This window comes from Lupinus angustifolius, chromosome LG04 (assembly GCF_001865875.1).
Source record: "Lupinus angustifolius cultivar Tanjil chromosome LG04, LupAngTanjil_v1.0, whole genome shotgun sequence".
NCBI lineage: Eukaryota > Viridiplantae > Streptophyta > Magnoliopsida > Fabales > Fabaceae > Lupinus > Lupinus angustifolius.
In genome coordinates, this window is record NC_032012.1 from 23,987,582 (window position 1) to 24,007,277 (window position 19,696).

Genomic DNA, 19,696 nt, shown 5'->3' on the forward strand with positions numbered 1-19,696 from the left:
CATATTGGTTTGACTACATCAAATATATCAAATTATGAAGTCATTGGATATAGATCCAAGGTTTATCTTATATATAGTGAATTTTGTTCTTATATATAAGTACTGTATATATAGTTATATACCCTTCTTTTGACAGAGAATCATGATCTTATTTCATTTAATCATATAAGGGTTTCTATCCCCACCTAATTTAAAGACTATATGAGGATCTAAATACTTCTAGAGTGTATGTATGGAATTAGGCTTCACTATAAAACAAACCCATCTTTAATATGCACTTGCTTTTATTTAGATGAAAGCATAAAAATAGCTGCTTTTTAGTTACAAAAATATATTATTTATGATTCATATGTTAATTAAAATAAAGTAAAACATATGAATCATAATTTATTATATAAAATACTTTATACTAACATATATGTCATTACCTATTGTATAATATATCAAAATGTTTTCAAATTTGAGTTTTTGTCATCAAAGAAATTGAAGGGAGAAATTGACTGTTCCAACTTCCAAGACAAAAAATTCAAGAAAGACATAGTCACGGGGATCTCCTATTCCCAACTATATCCCTAACTAATCTAATGAAGTAAAATTGATAAAATTATGAATTTTAATTTTTTTTAACTGACATAATATGATTAGTTTGTGACAATGATTTGGGACACCAAATCCTTGTCCACATAGGTAATTCATCTCCCATTCTATAATAGTAAGTAATGGATGGGATCACATATCCCCATTCATGTCTCACTTGGTGTATCAAGCCAATCATAGAACTTCATTCATTTAAAAAGAAAAACTATAAAAACAGAAATTAATATTTTAATATTATTTTGTGATGTTTGATTAATCCGGGACAGGGAGACGGGAAAATTGTGGGACAGGTGATCATTATTAAGTAGTAAGGTAATATGTCACATCATTCTTCTTATTATGTGCTAAATCGACTACTATGAGTCTGAAGTCAACATTTAAAAGTGATTAAATTCTTCAACGATATGAATAAAAGTTGAGATTCACCTCCATACATTCCCTGCTTCACAATTGAAACTCGTTTTCCAAATCTTTGTGGTACTATTCATCTTTACAACTTATTATATTTGTTTCATTGATAATTCAATTCATCACAGATTAAATAATTTCCAGTCTTCAACATCAGGGTAAGGAGAGAAAAAACATGTAAATAACAGTGCTAATCCTATGGTAAATTTTAAGGAATTTTATAAGCTAAATGAGGTAAAATGTATTGTTTTCTTATAGAAAAAACATATACACATAAATAGTGTTTGAGATTTATATACTGTCTCATATTATACACAATTCATGTTTAATTATTGATTTTTGTAAGAAAAATAATAATATAAATGAACGGTAGATAATAATACGTGGAAAATACTTTTGTTATGTATGAAAAACATACAAATTTTAGTGACAAAATCAATTGTCTCCCAAAATACATTACAGTCACACTTTATGGCAGGTCATATTGTTCCAAATACCAAGCAGTTGATGCATCACTATTCTGGATGGCCCCAAAGGTTCAGAAACGAAGGACCCAAAAACCTCTGTCAACTAGTATTTCCACACCTAATGCGTGAACCAAGTTATTATCATAAAGTTCATTTTTTTGTTACAGTTAATGTTGCTACAAGCAATTGGTATCCAATGATATGCTTTGAATCCATCATATTCTAAGTGACCACACCATTATCTCAAGTAGAGACAAAAATACCATCTATAAAAAAACATAATTAGATTTGGCCATGTATATATACTGAAGTTGTAAGAACAAATTCAATAAAGACATGTGAATATCATTATATACAAAACAATAAATACCGCTATCATCTTTAATTGAACACAATCTCAGAGCTTCCATTCATATTGCATGTGGTCCAAATATTGCTATCCAATATAAATTATGAATTAAGCTTATAAGTGTGCTTGGTACTTTAACATTTGAAATATTGTTGAAACAATTAGAACTATGTTAGAATAGAAAAATCTTCAGCTTTCTGAGTCCAGCTAAAAGCTTTTTGATTATTCTATCAATCTTAGAAGTTTTGTAACCAAGATTTGTCATATGTAAGGGTGGTAAATAGATGAAGAAGATGAGGATAAGTAGCATCGAATACCTAAGTAAAAATGCGAAACAGTAATAAGTCTAGTGGTCCAATGCTATGACACAAGGGTACCATGCTAATAATTCTATTATTTCCATCTCTTTGAACAAGGCAAATTTTTTTGTTAACCAAACATGATCCCTTTTAGGTCTCTTTACAAAGTCAGAAGAAAAGGACAATGGGTTGTCCCAAATCTGTGAAACTTGGCTGCAATGCTGCTAGCATGTCTGGCTTATCAGACAAAGATTTGGGTATCTTTTGATAGGTAAGGGTGACTCAAGCATTAATTGTAACTAGTGAAATCTTCAAATGTTAAAAATCTTAAAAATACTCACTACAGTCTAAACTGTTAATGGGTGCTAGATGACAAGTGATAAATTGTAATCATCTCAAGTTCTTGTACATGCTACAAAACACTCTTTATTATATAGAGACAATTATTTAGGACACAACAAATACATGAAACAAAATATGCATGTCTTGTTTACGTACGTAGATGATAAGTTAAAATTCTATGGTAGTAATTTTTACAAGTTACATGCAAAAGTATCTCGTACATAGAAGGTTGTTTCTGTTCCAACAAATAAGAAAAACAATAGGCAGGACAGATAATCACGCGCAATTAATATTTTTGTATGTTGTGTATTCATGTGCATTTTTTATGAGTCCAATGATTATGATGTTTGATTGATCCATATAACCAACCTCAACATCATTGATGAGATAAGGCTTTTGTGGTTGTGTTGTTGTATTTGGTATCAAATAATTTGCAATTTATCTTATATTTTTATGTGTGCATAGACTTTGGTACAGCATGCAAATTTTTCTTCAAGTCTTTTCTGATTTTTGATCATTTTTCAAAGCTTCTAATAATTAAAGCCAGTAGTTACTGATGTGAATATGATCCCAAAAGGTGACCGTGGATGAGGAATCACACTCATCTCAGGTAGAGAGTACCATAAAATAATAAAGAAAACAATTCATTCATGAAAATTATACTTATATGTTCCTTATTTATAGTTAAAAAACATTTTTACTCTTAAAACTAAAAGAAAAAATACTTTCCTCTTTGGTAATAAATAGGACTCTAACTCGTGGATGAGTTGAGATACATGCACATGGTATAAATCCAATTGCATATCTCTACATGATTCATTAGTTTTTATATTATTATTATAAGATTTCTTTCATGAGGAGGCAATACATGGTGCACAGTACACAAATTTGCAAAACGTGATTATTGGCTAAACTAGGGAACAATGTAAATATGTTGGGATATTATACAATAAGTATCAGAACCATTACTTGAGGCTTGTCACTTCATACTAGGGTCTGCAAGTGATGTAGGTCGACCCACATGACATATTTTCATCATAGGTGCAAGATAGGACCCGTGACTCTCTCTGCATAGTACATCTTTAGCTGGTGTGCATCTTGGTGGGTCAATACAAATTCCAGCTATGGTCAATTGGGTAAATAGGTGCACAAAGTGAACAGTAAAAGATTTGATTTTGGTTCAGTTCTTCCTTACATCTTGGAATGTCAATGACTCCGAAAGTCACTGCAGCAAGATAGTAACAGACAAGCTAATCCTGAACAGTAGGTGAAACAGTCCTGCTTCACTGCCAGAAACGAAATACTAATATTGAGTCATCATTCTTAAATTGACTAAGAATTTGTTACAACTTAGAATATAGAACTCAATGTGTTTTTATTCTTCTTGTCTTTGCTATCTATTCATCTCAGCTTGAAAAACCTGACTTGGTCAATAATAGAGTGACTGGTATAATTTTCTCTTATAAATTCTTAAGAATGCTCAATTAATTGCACTGGTGGATACAATTCTGGTGCAAATTTGAGACTACCTTGTTTTACGTTGTTATTAACAAGCCCAGACTTGCCCCTAGCTTTAGCTTTCTTTGTTAAACATGTTAACAATATGTCCTTTTCGAAGCCCATGAACACATATTATGGAATAGAGTAAGTATTGGGTTACAATAGTGGATGCAGATTAAAGAAAAGAGTTATATTAAGTAGTACATCTAGTTTATGTTGTTAAGTCTTCCTTTTTTAGTCTATAGTTTGTGTTGTTTGAGTGCTACCATAAGTGAGGGATCAATCTCAATGGTGAGGATATCTTATATTACTGTGCGACATCCTGTAAAATTTCTTAGTTCTTACATTGGTGGATGTGGTAGTAGAATCTCGCAACTACAAGGTCCAAGCATGAGGCATCCTTAGTGAATTTACTTCACACAAGTATTTGGGTCTATATATGAGATACAGTCCATATATTGATCAGAACATAAGTGCATAACTTAAGGGCATGCATGCACCAATCTGAATTCATGGTCAAATTACTGCAGCCTTTGCTGCCAGTGATTAGTATAATTGAGCATCATCTTCCAACTAAAACCAAAACTTGCAGTTGTATTTGTGCAGTACTTTTTTTACTCTCAGATTATTAAAATCACAATTGGAAGGAAAGGGAATAATAATAAATGAAGAATTTAAGACATGGTATTCATACACTATGATCAAACTGCTAGGCACAAATCATCTATATATACATTCTTTTCCTTTTCAGAATGACTAAAAGAAGCGCTTATGCATGTTTCTAAGAAGTATAAACATATTCCACTATAGGCGCACAAATTTGATACTACCTTAAGGGCACCACTATACCAATTTATTCTGATCCAACCTAGCATACAAAAGATAACCACATTCAATGAATGCTATTCAGATTTATGTTTCTATCTTTTTCTAAACATGCACCACTATGATCCTCAGTTTCACACCACCCACAGCATTGTTTCCTGTTTCAGTATTCTGTGTTACCACAGTTTCTATCTACTTACCGTCTACTGGATTCTTCATAAAGAAAATCTCACAAAACTAATATAAAAAGTAATGGTGCATGTTGGGAGCATTGTCTGTGATATGTTGGCGAAGGAGCAGTTCTTCATACTATGTGGGCTCCCACTCTGCCATCTCAAGGTGGTGCCTGTGCTGATGTACACTTCTCACTGGAGTTGGGGGTAGAGAAATAATACAGAAAAATGGAACTAGTGACAAGCACTTAATTGTTCCAATGGATGAGTTGAATAATGTCGTTTAAGATTGATTCCATGTATGATAATAAATTTAGTTGGAATAATATTATTGGTGGTTACACTAAGAGTTATCTTCCTTCTCCTCATCCTATTTTCTAGCCAAAAATACATTTGATTTGAAGGTTTTATATTTCTTGCATACATTTACATCAGTTCTTTGATAAACTGGCTCTGAACTAGGTCAATTATTGTTTCTATCGTTACCTAGTTATTACCATCGACTCCGGTTAATCTAACAATTAGGTCTATAAAAGTATCCTGTGAAAGACAGACAAAAAATAGTGTTAGATAATTGTTGCACCAATTCTATATTTTCAACCACTATCCGCAAAATTTAGTGGCCAAAAACTAGATCCATGCAAGAAAAAAGTTTAACAAATTGGAGAATTTTTATGGAACCTGCCTACATGAATATTAAAGAAAAGTCTTAGCCATTGATCTATTTCTCCCACCCTTGACTATCATGTTGTACACCCTTGAGGAAAAAGGATGAAACATAAAACCCACCTTGTTGAGAAATGTGTCTTCAAATGGTGTAAGTTGTCTGGATAATTATTCAACATTATTTTATTAAAGCAGGTGGTTGTGGACCCACAAATGAAGTTTAATCACAATAATTGATTTCCGCAGGTATCTCTACCATTGGTACTTTCAAACCTAAGCAAGTAAAAGAAGACTTTTCACATATTACTATCAGTAGTAGATAGACACCACTAGCTATACTTGTGGCATGCAGCAGTTACACCATTCTGCATCAGCATTTGACTTAATAAGAATAAGGACAATGCACAGCAACAATATAGAGCAGATGGCACATTCCTGTCCAAAAACAGAAAAAATATACACATTAGAAAGTGAAGGTTGGATAGCAGATATGTATAACCACATTGCGCAATTGGAAATCTGGTTTGATCACCACAAACTCACATGAACCATATTATCTGATCAGAATGCATCGTATCGGTGATGCCTCAGAACCAACCAACCTAAGATGCAAGCAGCGGAGTGAATATATTCCTGACGGGACATCATCAAGCTTTAGGCCCTCCACGAGAATGATTTCCTGATGCATTTGAAATTCGTTAGTGTGTTGCTTAATAATGCTAGTTCTGTCACAAATGATGCATTCTTTTTTTTAAAAAATCAAACAAGGAAATCAAAAGAGACATGCTAGCAAACATCTTCACTTTACTGATTATAACTAAGAATATCTTTCCAAATAAACTAAACATTAGTTGTCTAGAGGCGATAACAACATCTCAGAATAGAATGCAACTGCACCACACATCAGGTTTTTTCATCACCCTACAGCTGAAGCTATGCAAATGGATTAAGGTTGTAACAATGAGTGGGGCTGAATCAAATAATCATTATGAACAAGCGCAAAAGGTAGTTTGAGCTATTGAAATAAGTTCTCCACTGATAAAACCTGATCAACTATGAATTCTATACGAATAATGAAGATAAAATAAGCAATAGTTTAGTTTGTAGATTATCCAGAGCCCTATGGTCAGCCATAAATAGATCATCAATATGTTTTCCCTGATATTATCACCAAGCTTGATAAAAATGTGAAATGAAATTCATTGCCATAAACAGCAACAAAATCTCCACTTTATGTATATTACAGATTTGAAGTTCAACAAGACAGAATAATCCCAGACGTAATCACTGTTTAATATATTTTAATAATTTTATCCAACAATATCTTATTTGTATTTTTTTCAACTCATAAAAGTAGGAATAATTAACTTTTTAACTGTGAGAAGTAATACATGCATAAATTTCCACCACAGGAGTACATATAAATTCTTACCCTGCTCTTCAGAAAAACAAGATGAGATTCAACTGAGTGATCATAAGAAGCAACAGATAAGTAATCAACTCCTGCCATTTGCATAACAAGAAAGTAACTCAGGGCTTTAAAAAATTTCACACGGAACAATAAATAACAGAAATATGACTACCATAGTTGGAAGAGTACACTAAAGTTGATTCATTGTTTAATATATTGAACTTTGAATATGTAATGTCTCTCAACGAGTGCATGCTATCTGCTAATCATGACTACCATCAAATTAATCATCTGCATTCTGCACTCTGAATCTAGTGTTTTCCATTATATACTAAATCATAGCAACAAAGAATGGAACCAATAGACATTAAGTCATTTGTAAGGTTGACTCCTTTATTGCAAATAAAGACTAATAACTAACGTGCACTCTGAATTGAAGTTTAAAAATGGATGTCCCTTGAACTGCAAAAGTAATAAGATAGGATAAATGATGAAAGGTATGGCTAGCACAATAAGTTAAAAAATGTGATAAAAAAGCCTATATAAGTAATGACCCCACATTATCAGATGAAGTGATAAGAAGACTGAGTTTTTTTGTACTACCAAGGATATCCCCTCACTCTTTGGGTAAGGAACTAATCCCTTTCGGGGTGCGCGGATGTTCCTCTCAACAAGTGTCTCTCCCAGGAATCAAACCCTTGACCTTTTGGTTATCTTGGGAATCTAACGGGCCTTACACCACTAGACTAACGCCTTGTTGGTAGAAGACTGGTTTAATAAGAGAGAAATATGAGTGAAAAGTTAAGAATACAAGACCTAGATAAGGAACCCAATCCTAGTCATTTTAGTAGGGGGGAATGGGGACAGGAAACCACTTTTTGGAAGAAGCAAACCAAACTTTACAAAAGTTATTTATATCTGACCTACAAGCTTGATGTCAGTGTTCTCCACTAGCCATTTTGCTCCATCCTCCTTGAATCCCACATAGCTTGAGTCAAATTCTTTCTTAAACATAAGCCGCCTAACATTTCAACCAAAATTTAGCTAACATATAGCTTCTAATAAACAAGTAAATATAACTAAGCAAAAAGTTGTCACCATCAATTTCTATTGGGAATCATCAAGGTCAACATTGCAAGACCAAAACAAACATACTTGGTGCATATATGGAAGGAGGAAAATGAAAGAAGGGGGAGGGATTACTCAAAGACCTTCTAATAAACTGAAGAAAACTACAATAACCTGTGTTCAAGTTAACATATTCAGATTCACAGCCACATAACACCGACTAAGAATGTTTGACCGTAATTTGTGACTGAGTTATATAAAATGAAGTACAAGAATACTATTGTTTAACCCTTTCAACATTACAAAAGATGAAGATTGCTTTGTTAATTCCAGGAAAAATATATTATTCTTTTTAAAAACTGTTATTTCATAGTTATATTTAGGTATTAACACGTTTGTATGGATCTTGTGTTATACTCATATAGATAACTTTTTAGATAAATTTTGTAATAAAATAATATCATACAAAACACATTGTATATATATTTTGAAGAGCCATGTAGCTGCCATAAAGAAGCATTTTCCAATAGCAGGCCAGAACAATCCTTGTAAGATTCACTTGTTATGGTCGACAACCAAATGGAAAAAGAAAATGCGTCTACAGCAGACACGATATATGTAAAAATTACCTGTCAGTATTTAATGTTCTGAAGAGCACACGCCTTACACCTTTGGGGATATGCAATGACTTCATAACTTCAGCTATAAAAAACAAATAGGTTAATTCCATATAACAAATTTAAGGAGGATAAGATTGCACGAGAAACATTTTTCATGACTGAAATTTTCAATAGCTCTATGCTTGAGAGCAGCAATGCAAAGATAAGTATAATTATCTGACATGTTCAAGTTAGCATTCACACACCTGAAAATTAGTGAATCATGGGAAATAAGACAATCAGACTAATTAAAGAAACAACATGTTCATCCAATACAGAGTACGCAACATATGAACAAGTAAAATGATTCAATCAAGATGATACATAACATACCAGTAATGTTACTATCCCGTGGAACATCAACCAATAGTGCAAGACCTACGAACAAAACCAGTCGCGTATCAGCCTCGGACTCATCCACCATGATAACAAAAAAAATAATAGTACTGAATATCGGTGAGAATATTCAATTTAGAGTTCAATTGTTTAGACTCACAAAAAAGGTGTTTGAAGAGTTTTATGAAAATAGCTTATAACATTCCATAAGCTACTTTTAGCTTATTCCAACATGATAATCAGAGAAGGGTATGAAACGAGATGAAATAAGCTTGTAGGAACGAAAACGAAATAGATTTTCGTAGTTAAGCTATTCAGCCAAAAGCGCGTTAAAACCCTAAACAAACAGGTCCATAATATCACTATTTGAAAATCACGCTTTCGCAGCCTCAATTTGTGTAAAACAATCTCATAAATAATACGAAATTGAAGAGAATAAAAGGAAGCGTTACCATTGAGGAGTTCCAAATCAAGCGTATCAACATCGAAGCCAGCATCATAATAATTATCATAAAAGTGTCCTGGAGCGTCAACGTGAGTACCAGTGTGAACATCGAGTTTGAAAGCAGAATTATTAGCGAGAGAACCATTCTTCATACTCCTCGGAAGCCATAGAAAGTTCCCAAGCCCTTCCGATGAACCGAATACTGGCATTTCAGGCACGTATTTGTGGGTGATGTCGAAGATTCGTCCATTATCGTATACTTCTCGCCGCGGAGGTGGAGGGAGGTTGATAGTTTCGACGCCGGCGAGGGAACATTCACCGGAATCGGTGCCTGGGATGGAAGGATAGGCCGTGGAGGCGGTTACGACGGAGAGTAGAGAAAGAGAACATAGAAATGGAAGGAGTGAAAGAGATTTCATTGTTCCTATGGATGAGGTGATTAATGTTACTATCAGTTTTATATTTGTATCCACCGTGTGTATTTGGGAACACGGGTCTATAAGTTAACCATACATTCTTCATTCTTCACCTCTGCTTAAAAAGCTAATACTAATTAATAGATGAGAAAAAGATTTATACAATCACACTCAAAAGTTCTTTACATTATCTCATTATTTATTTTTAATTAGTGTTTACTCTTAAATAAAATTAATTCAAATGAATGATGGATAATACATCAACTATATATAAATCTTTACGTAGTCAATATATAGATATAAGAATGACAAAACTTTAATATTTTGTATACATAAGTAAGGTATTTACTGTGAAACTCAAGTCACACATTATATCGGAAGATGTCACATATTAAGTTTAATGATTAAATCGTTCGGTTAAAATAGATGATTTCAAATATATATAAAATTTTATATAATTAATAATTATATTAAAGTAATATATTCTCGTATTGTAGTATATATGTTAAAATGGATTCCCTAACATATTCGGGCTAGATTGTAACATGCTAACCAAAATATATTTCAAAAAAATATTGAAACCTTAACAATTTAGAAGTAGTCTATTTAAAAAAAATAGCAAAGTATCAAGACAATCAATCAACAACCAACATAATCAAGTTGTAAGAAACTCCAAACAAACCATCATCACCAATGACCATTCTACCATAAGAAATGTGAATATAAATATTTGATGCTAATGGAATAAAGAGGGAACCTTGAGAAATGACCTTTGACTAGAAGTAGCAACTAGCTTGAATACTTGCTATTCTTAATAGCCACGACAATACATGTTGATATCACAAGACTTAATTAATTACTACTTTGACTAAAATATGGAAAGAGAACTTAATGTTAGTATAACACCTACAACTTTTCCAAAATATGAATACCAATTCAAGAAACCAAATCAACCAAGTCAATGCAAAATATCAAACTATGTTCATGTTATCAATTTCTAATCAAGTACATATATATATTAAAACAACTTACTTATCTATTATTACATGTTGATATAAGGAAATATGATAATGGAATCTGATAAATAATAGTAGACAACTTGGCTGTACAAACAAAATAAAGCAAATTATAAAGTAGTTCCAACTATATTTAATAATATTCTAGGAACTAGCACATCCATTAAAAAGAGTGAGTCTCAAAATTGAAATAAGTGTCATCCCCAATAGAAGTTGAAAGAAATGAATGAGAATTTTACCAACAAAAAGATAAGCCACGTGAAAACATGCCAAATATAAAAGTTTTTTTTTTCTTTTGAGAGGTAAAAGGCAATATGCAAATAAGAAGGGATAGGGTTTCCCAAGCCCGAGACCAGATAAGCTCATACCAAACTCAATTTTAAGATGGTATGGATCAAAAAGTATAATTTTACAAAAAACTACTAAATAAGGTGTTCAAACCCTATGGTTTCTTGGGCTTTGGTGGGCATGCCCCTTCCAACCTACCCATTTTGACGTCTCTATATTAAAATGAAACAAAACATTATAGGAGTGTTCCACTCTTTTTTTAATTTTAAGTAAAGCGTCTGATTCATTTTCGATGTAAGCTTAACATTATATGAGTGAAATTTTTGTGGTTCAAAACATTCCAACTCATGATTCAGTTGAGACTATAAACCAGAGTTATTTTTAAGTTTGATGAGCGATTGGATCGCTCGAACTGCCTAATTTGACGCAATCCTCACAACATTGTGAGATTGTACGTTTTCCACTTTTTCTATCCCACCTTAATAATATTATGAGAAAAAATATATACAGACAATATATGAGTTTTATATGAACTCATTGCATTATTCACCATTCATATTTAGTCATCATTGACTATTTAAAAAATAATATAAATAAATGGTGAACAATGTAGTAAATGTGTATAAATATTATACTTATGAGTTTAATATATGTGAATTGTGTTAAAATGGTATTAGACATAGATAAGAGAGATTATTGATGAACAAGAATGAATGAGAAAATGTTATTGAATTGAATTAAATTCCAAAGTTACATTGAATCATCTATATAAAGGGAAGAAAACACTAACTACCATAACCAAATTAAGTAACCGACTAACAAAAACTCAACTATTTTAACATTCTCCCGCAAGCTGGAGTGTATCAAGCATTCCAAGCTTGAAATAATTGTGTTGAATACGATGATATACTCTAATACCTCCTCTTGCTGGTGAGCGAATCTTCGTCTTCCAGTCTTGAAATCTAAACGTGAAGCAATACTGACGCTTAACCACCATTTGGCAAAAGCAATTTCATCCGATGCTTAACCATCTATTTGACAGAAGCAAACCAATCATAACGGATGAAAGAGAGAAAAGAGATGGACCTTAATCTTGATCCTTATATGTTGCTTCAATGAGGAAAACAATTACACATTATAATGTTGTGTGTTTAATGAGGGAGAGAGGTAAATAATTAGAGTAATAAAGAAATGAGAAATAATTGGAGATAATAGATGAAAGAATGTGATATAGCTTAATTTGATGATCGGCCACTCTGCATGGTTGAGCACACACTGTTGCATGGTATTCTTGTTTCTTGATGTTGTTCTTGGTCTTCCCTATCTTCTTCAAGTTGTTGGACTTCCCCTTCTTGACAAATATAACAAGTTCTAGCAGTAGCGTCATATTGCTTTGATCATATTAACGTGTAGAGAAGATATCTTGGCCAGGGGGAGATATCTTGTATCATCATCTTTAGTGTCATCCATTCAGAAACAAATAACAATTGCAAAGAACCAATCTTTCTAGAAGCACGATCAATCTACATTGCAGCATTGTCAATGGATGCAAATGGTGGAACATTCTTTGGACTTTCATTTGGAAGTTGACCATTATTTCCACTCGAAGAGATTGAAGATGAAAAGAAGCAACTGAAAGAATTTAAGGAAAAGTTTGAAGGTATGTGCAAGGTGATAAATGATGTATTGGGTGATAAGGATGAATCTTGGAATTGAAGAATGATAAGCGGAAGCAATCAAAGAGAAATAATTAGCTCTGATACCATGTTAAAATGGTATTAGACATGGATAAGAGAGATTCTTGATGAACAAGAATGAATGAGAAAATGTTATTGAATTGAATTAAATTCCAAAATTACATTGAATCATCTATATGAAGGGAAGAAAACACTAACTACCATAACCAAATTAACTAACCGACTAACAAAAACTCAACTATTTTAACAAATTGCGAGTGTAATGTTTTCACACTAACAATATATCATCCACCATTAATTTGTATTACTTTTATTTGACAATTAATAATGACTAACCTATTAATGGTATATGATGTATTGACAGTGTAAAAACAATTACATTATCGATGTATATATATTAAATCATATACTTATAATGCATAGATATTACACTCTTAATATATTGATAGTCTTATACTGTATGTATATCTTATATACAAAAGATAATATATTTAAACATGAGAAGTGGTATGAAAAAAATGAAATTGTATAATTTTTATTTAAAGTAAGATCATGAATTTATCTACTAAAAGTAAAAGAAAAAAAGTCTTCAAATTTAATATTTGTTCATACTTTAAATTTTGAATTGATGTATAAATTTTTTTAAAACATAAAAACCATGGAACTAAACCAAATTATTGATGACAACCAACGGGCGTTGGTTCAAATGGTACATGCTTGATTCCCCTTAAGCAAGAACCTGGGTTCGCTGCCCGTTGGGAGAGTTAGCCCCACTTACCTGTAGATATGCCCGGCTCGGACAGGATTGCCATGACGATTTCAGTCTTGTTGTATAATAAATTTATATTTATTTGAAGTAAATCAAATTATATATATACATATATGTTCGATTTTGTTATTGAATATTTGAATTGCATCAAAAACCTGAAAAAAAAATCATGTAAGATATATCCAGTTTTCTAAATCTATTAACAAATGACCTAAAACGACATAAACAATTCCTTCGATAAAATCGATAAAACAAATCCAACTCTTCTCATGAGTTAATCAGCCACGAACACTTCTTCCTCTTCTTATTGTTACTCTTTAGCTTCCAGCTATCTCGGATAAACGTGTGCAAATGGCTGTGTTTTCAATTGGAACACACTTATCTCCGTTCCAACATTTACCTAGTTCTAGATTTTCACTTCATGGCCTTTGCACCGTTGAATCCTCACTATCACCTTCATCATCATCATCATCATCATCTCAATCCTTATTTGGTTCATCTTCTTGTAGAATCAGATTCAGAGGTTCCAGTTTTTTCCGTAATAATAATGTATTGACACGTGCTGAAGATAAGGCTAGAGGTTCAACTCCTCCTCCTCCTTCTTCTTCTTTTCAGCCTCAACAAAACTCCCAGAAACAGCTCCAGGTTCTTCTTCATACCCACTAAACAAGTTTCAATTTTGATTATATCAATTCAATCACTTTGCTAGTTTATGAATTTGGATATTTGGTGATGGTTTTCATAATCTGGGTCATGGGTACCTTAATAATCCATGAAAGATTCAAAATTTGCGGAAATTGATTGAACTTAAATGGTTTTTATTTGAAATTGGCTTATTTTGACAACTGTACTCACCACTTCAATGTTTAATGGATTGGCCTTTTAAAAAAATAAAGAAGGTTAGTATAAGGTATAGTAAGATAAAATTGAAAGGGATAATTTTTGTAATTGAGTCAGTTACTGTAGGCGTAATAGAAAAAGTGCACAACTTTTAATGTGCATATTAGTGTTACAAGGTTGCAGAGTTGCTTCATGTATGCTGATGCTTGCACTGCATATCACTTTGAAAATTTTACCAGGACTCGACACCAGAATCCGGAAATTGTGATCCCCTTTGTTCACTTGATGAAACAAACTCACAATATATTGAAGACAATTACCAGCCGAAAACCGATTTGCTGAAAGCTTTTGCTGTATTTGCTGCAGCCGCAACTGGGACTGTGGCAATTAACCACTCTTGGGTGGCTGCTAATCAGGTCCATTAATGTCTTCTTATGTGATTTCACTTCTTTATGTTTCACAATAATGTACATGTAGTTGGGAAAGTTGTTTATTAGTTTTGTATGACCTGGCACTGCAGGATCTTGCTATGGCAATACTATTTGTTTTAGGATATGTTGGCATCATATTTGAAGAATCTCTAGCCTTCAATAAAAGTGGAGTAGGACTGTTGATGGCTGTAAGCTTATGGGTGATACGAAGCATTGGGGTAAACATCATCTTTTGTGTTTGAATTTTAAGTTAACAGTGAATTAGTGATTAGTCAGAACTTGTATGTTTTCCTTATCATGCTTTTGAGGTTTAGGCTACTGATGCAAGCTTTTGTCTTTCAATGCATATGACACAACACGAAGTGACATGCATTTGATGCATCTATTCGTATTTGTATCTGTTAATTACAATTGGGGGAAATATCCGCTACTATCCTGTAACATATCGTCATATACATGGTAGCACTACTCTTTAATCCACTTCATGGGTATGTTTGTTCAGTTGACATTCAAGAAGATGTGGTGGCATTAACAAGGATCAGAACAACAATATTAATGTTCCTATAAATGCACTTAACCCAGTGTGTTCAAATTTATGACCTTTTCATGCGTCCATCCTTTAAGTTGAAACATGCTTTCAAAGTATGAACAAATATTAACTTTAAAGACCTTATATTTCTGAGAATGGCTTTAATTTTAAGTTTGCACCAGAACTTGTGGCGATGGATATGCTTTTGAACTTAAATGACTTTTTTTGTCTCATTCAGTGTGAGCTTTGAAGTTATTGATTCTTATAAGGAGTGTAAGTTGATTTGATTCGAGCTATTCAATAGTTTACCTTGAAGGTCGTGCATTTTATTTGTGGATTATATTTTTTTCAAAAATGCATTTATTGTGAATTTTATGCACATAAATTGTTGTTATAAAAAATAAAAATAAAAATATACCATTGATATAATGGCAAATAGGTTGCCCCTGACCCCCATATATAATGTCTCCTAGTATCACTTAGAAAGTTAGATTTATGCTTATAGAACCACTTAAAAAATGTTGATAGCTCACCAACTGATTTGTAAGTTACATGTACTTACAGATATTGGTTAGCTTCAATTATGTCCTCATTATCTCTTCTCTCATTGAGATTCTTTCGACGTATCTATTCCTGCCGGATCGTATGTGTACATATTTTTAATTTTATGCAAGTTTATAGCTCTCTCTCCCTGCCTTCTTGTTTAGATTTTCCACTGCAATTAATTTTTTTTATGGATTTTCTGTAGGCTCCATCCACTGATATAGCTGTTTCAGATTTAACACATGCATCTGCTGAAGTCAGTGGAATAGTGTTTTTCTTGCTTGGTGCAATGACCATTGTTGAGATAGTTGATGCTCATCAAGGTTTTAAGTTGGTTACTGACAATATAACAACTCGAAAGCCACGCCTTCTCATGTGGGTGGTAAGTGTTTTCGCTGGTTTTGTCTGCTTTTTTTACCACGCCTTTTGCCTAGCAGATACTTTGCAAATTCAGACTTATTGGAAATTTCACAATATTAGCTGTGGAACATTCCAGTTTATAGTCAAATCTGGATGATAATCACAACAGAAGTGGCTCAGATTCAAGAGCTCCTTCTTTAAAAGAGGTGTAGTTGCACCATCAATGACAGCAAAGTTTTATATGTTAGTTGTAAATGTCAATTTTTAAAAGAATAAAAGACATCATAAACAAGGATTGGACAAGATCAAATTCTTCTCCCTCCCTCCTTCAAACCCCCAGATTTTGAATCTTCTATAGTTTGCATCACCAGTTTTATATTGTTGAATTTGCAGATTGGATTAGTGACATTTTTTCTCAGTTCAGTTCTAGACAACCTGACATCTACTATAGTCATGGTTTCTCTGTTGCGGAAATTAGTACCTCCGTCAGAGTACCGGAAGTATGTATATCTGTTATGTATTTAACTTCTTAATTAACTTTCTTTGTAATGTTTTTTGTTGAGGTTGTAGGGTTTAGATAGGAAAGGAGAAAGCAGAATGCTCAAAATAGTAAATTGTATAACTAACCCTCGTTTATACTAATACTAGACTCTTAAATAAATAAGGAAATAAATCATAAAAGATAAGATAAAGTAATCTCAACCCTAAGAGATCTTCTAAGATTCTCTAAAAAAATCTAAGATATAATTACGATAATATGACATATCCTCTCTCTATATATCAGTATCCTTTAGATATTCTCTATCAGATAATTTGATAATTTAAGATATTATGATATACTTTCATATATTCTAACAGTTTTTCCCATTTGTTGAAGGACATTCATGTGTCATTCAAAGGTTTCAGTCATTAGACCTCTATAGCTTGCTATCTCCTCTCCTCACCAGGAGTAACTTTATATTGCATTAGGTTAAGAAATAGTAATGCTCATTTGAGATTTCTTGACAAAATTTCCGCCAGAAATGAAATTCGTATCATTTTAATTGATCTGTTCCTGCTTGTGCATATAACTTGTATACTATTGCTTTTTAATTGAGATCTGCATTGGTGGTTGTTTTTTTGTTGATGACAAAGATTTAGAGGGTGAATGTAGTTTTAGTCTCAAGTGCTTTCCAAATTCTTAGGTTTAGCTATTGAATCTCTTCACACGTTAAAAAGTTGATTTGGATTCTGTTGACAGGATTCTTGGAGCTGTTGTTGTAATAGCGGCAAATGCTGGTGGGGCATGGACTCCAATTGGTGATGTCACGACTACTATGCTGTGGATACATGGTCAAATTACTACCGTGCAAACAATGAAGGTCGTCTCTTAGAAAATTGTCCATGTGCAATACTTTAGTTTTGGCCATAGGAGTATCAGGCGATTTTTCCTGAGAACTAATTATTAAATTATTGTGATATGATGAATTTAGCACTAGTGACATCTTGAAAGACCTTTAAAATTTAGATATAATATATGATTTATGGTGCCGAATCAAGATTTTTGATTTAGTCTTTTTGTTGTAGACGTTTGGTTGCATGACTAGTCAGATATTCAACTCACTGCTGGTGTCATGCTCAATTACAGACAATAATAGAAATGTTGCCGTATATGTGACAGAATGAACAAGTATCCCTAATTGCATTTTATTTACTTACAGGATTTGTTTATCCCTTCAGCCATGTCTCTAGCTGTTCCACTGGCTCTCATGTCCCTAACTAGGTATACATTTTACACTGCAAAAGTCAGCTAGGAAAGCTAATATGAATTGTGAGTTTTAACTTAACATATTATAATTTAGATGATATTGGTTTTTCTTCTTTACAGTGAAGTTAATGACAAGGGACAGGATACTCCCGATGTCATGGCATCTGAACAGATGGCTCCTCGAGGAAAACTTGTCTTCTCAGTGGGTTTAGGAGCTTTGATTTTTGTCCCAGTGTTCAAGGCTCTCACGGGGTTGCCTCCGTTCATGGGAATGCTGCTTGGACTCGGTGTGCTTTGGATCATCACTGATGCTATTCATTATGGTGAATCTGAAAGACAGAAGCTTAAAGTGCCACAGGCTTTGTCAAGGATAGACACTCAAGGAGTACTATTCTTCCTTGGAATTCTATTGTCTGTTAGCAGGTGAATAACGAAATATATTTCAATTTCTCCACTGCATTAACTTATGTGACATTATACATTTATTCATCAATTTAGATCTATAATAGATTACATGATACCTTTGCCCGTTTAAGGACGAGGGGGCGTTTGGCTCTAGCTATTAATCTCGAGTCTTGGAGTTCTTTTGATGAATTGTGATTACATATTCTTCCTACTTGAGATATACTCTCGGCATAACTTCAAATCTCCTAAGTAATCATGTTAACTAGTTGTGTGTGTGATCAACTTTACTGGTCTTATTTTTCAGCCTGGAGGCAGGAGGGGTTCTTCGGGAAATAGCAAATTACCTTGATTCTCATGTCCAAAGTAGTGAACTGATTGCAAGTGCTATTGGAGTCATATCTGCAATAATAGACAATGTTCCATTGGTTGCTGCAACAATGGGAATGTATGATCTCACTTCTTTCCCTCAGGATTCTGAGTTCTGGCAGTTGATTGCATTTTGTGCCGGCACCGGTGGATCCATGTTAATTATCGGTTCAGCTGCTGGTGTTGCATTCATGGGAATGGAGAAGGTGGACTTCTTTTGGTACTTCAGAAAGGTATGTCCCACTGTACACTTAACATAATGTTTTGATGAAAATATTTGTCAGTTTCATAACAAGAAGTGTTTATCTCCTTTGTGCAGGTTAGTGGCTTTGCTTTTGCAGGTTATGCTGCTGGTATTGCTGCTTATTTAGCAATTCATAACCTCAACATCTCCTTACCAACAACTATAGCAGATGTTCCTTTCCTTCTTGGTTCATAATGGAGAATTCCAACTTCACCTGGTACATGATTCATGCCACTAAGCAGCATAGTTCCCAAAATTATGTGTACAAGTCAATGGTTAAGATTATAGTTTGATCAAGAGGTTTATACAATATATAGAAGTTTTTATGTGAGGACTGGCATGTGAAATGTAATTTATAAGATAAATTGTCTGGTTCGCTCCACCGTGCTATTCCAGTTTAACCGAGTCGAACTATTTTTTTACAACTTAAACAATGGTCATGTTAGCAGTACAACCCTGTGTATAATCAGCCAGGGGTCGAACAGTTTAATATGGGTATA

At 33.2% G+C, this 19,696-nt stretch overlaps 2 protein-coding genes across 2 annotated transcripts; one reads left to right on the forward strand and one right to left on the reverse strand.

Moving 5' to 3' along the window:
* Positions 5,754-10,039, reverse strand: LOC109346394 (kynurenine formamidase-like). The gene is made up of 7 exons (XM_019585930.1): positions 9,553-10,039; positions 9,098-9,142; positions 8,735-8,807; positions 7,961-8,058; positions 7,059-7,129; positions 6,170-6,305; positions 5,754-6,061 (listed from the first exon to the last, which is right to left on the reverse strand). Exons 1-6 carry the CDS (start codon positions 9,962-9,964, stop codon positions 6,180-6,182), a joined length of 825 nt encoding a protein of 274 aa, XP_019441475.1. The 5' UTR covers positions 9,965-10,039; the 3' UTR covers positions 5,754-6,061; positions 6,170-6,179.
* Positions 13,948-19,447, forward strand: LOC109346395 (sodium/proton antiporter 1). Its single transcript, XM_019585931.1, has 10 exons — positions 13,948-14,376; positions 14,811-14,987; positions 15,092-15,220; positions 16,280-16,456; positions 16,828-16,934; positions 17,675-17,795; positions 18,135-18,196; positions 18,302-18,604; positions 18,891-19,185; positions 19,272-19,447. The coding sequence occupies exons 1-10, from the start codon at positions 14,083-14,085 to the stop codon at positions 19,389-19,391; spliced, it is 1,785 nt and encodes a 594-aa protein (XP_019441476.1). The 5' UTR covers positions 13,948-14,082; the 3' UTR covers positions 19,392-19,447.

What these genes read in the sequence shown, in the direction of transcription:
- LOC109346394 (XM_019585930.1), bottom strand. Translation starts at nt 9,964, where the DNA reads ATGAAATCTCTTTCACTCCTTCCATTTCTATGTTCTCTTTCTCTACTC. An exon ending in AGAACATTAAATACTGACAG is followed by an intron (nt 8,059 to 8,734) that starts GTAATTTTTACA and finishes TTGAAATGTTAG; the next exon opens with GCGGCTTATGTTTAAGAAAG. An exon ending in TTGTTTTTCTGAAGAGCAGG is followed by an intron (nt 6,306 to 7,058) that starts GTAAGAATTTAT and finishes CAAATGCATCAG; the next exon opens with GAAATCATTCTCGTGGAGGG.
- LOC109346395 (XM_019585931.1), top strand. Translation starts at nt 14,083, where the DNA reads ATGGCTGTGTTTTCAATTGGAACACACTTATCTCCGTTCCAACATTTA. An exon ending in CACGCCTTCTCATGTGGGTG is followed by an intron (nt 16,457 to 16,827) that starts GTAAGTGTTTTC and finishes TTGAATTTGCAG; the next exon opens with ATTGGATTAGTGACATTTTT. An exon ending in ATTCTATTGTCTGTTAGCAG is followed by an intron (nt 18,605 to 18,890) that starts GTGAATAACGAA and finishes CTTATTTTTCAG; the next exon opens with CCTGGAGGCAGGAGGGGTTC.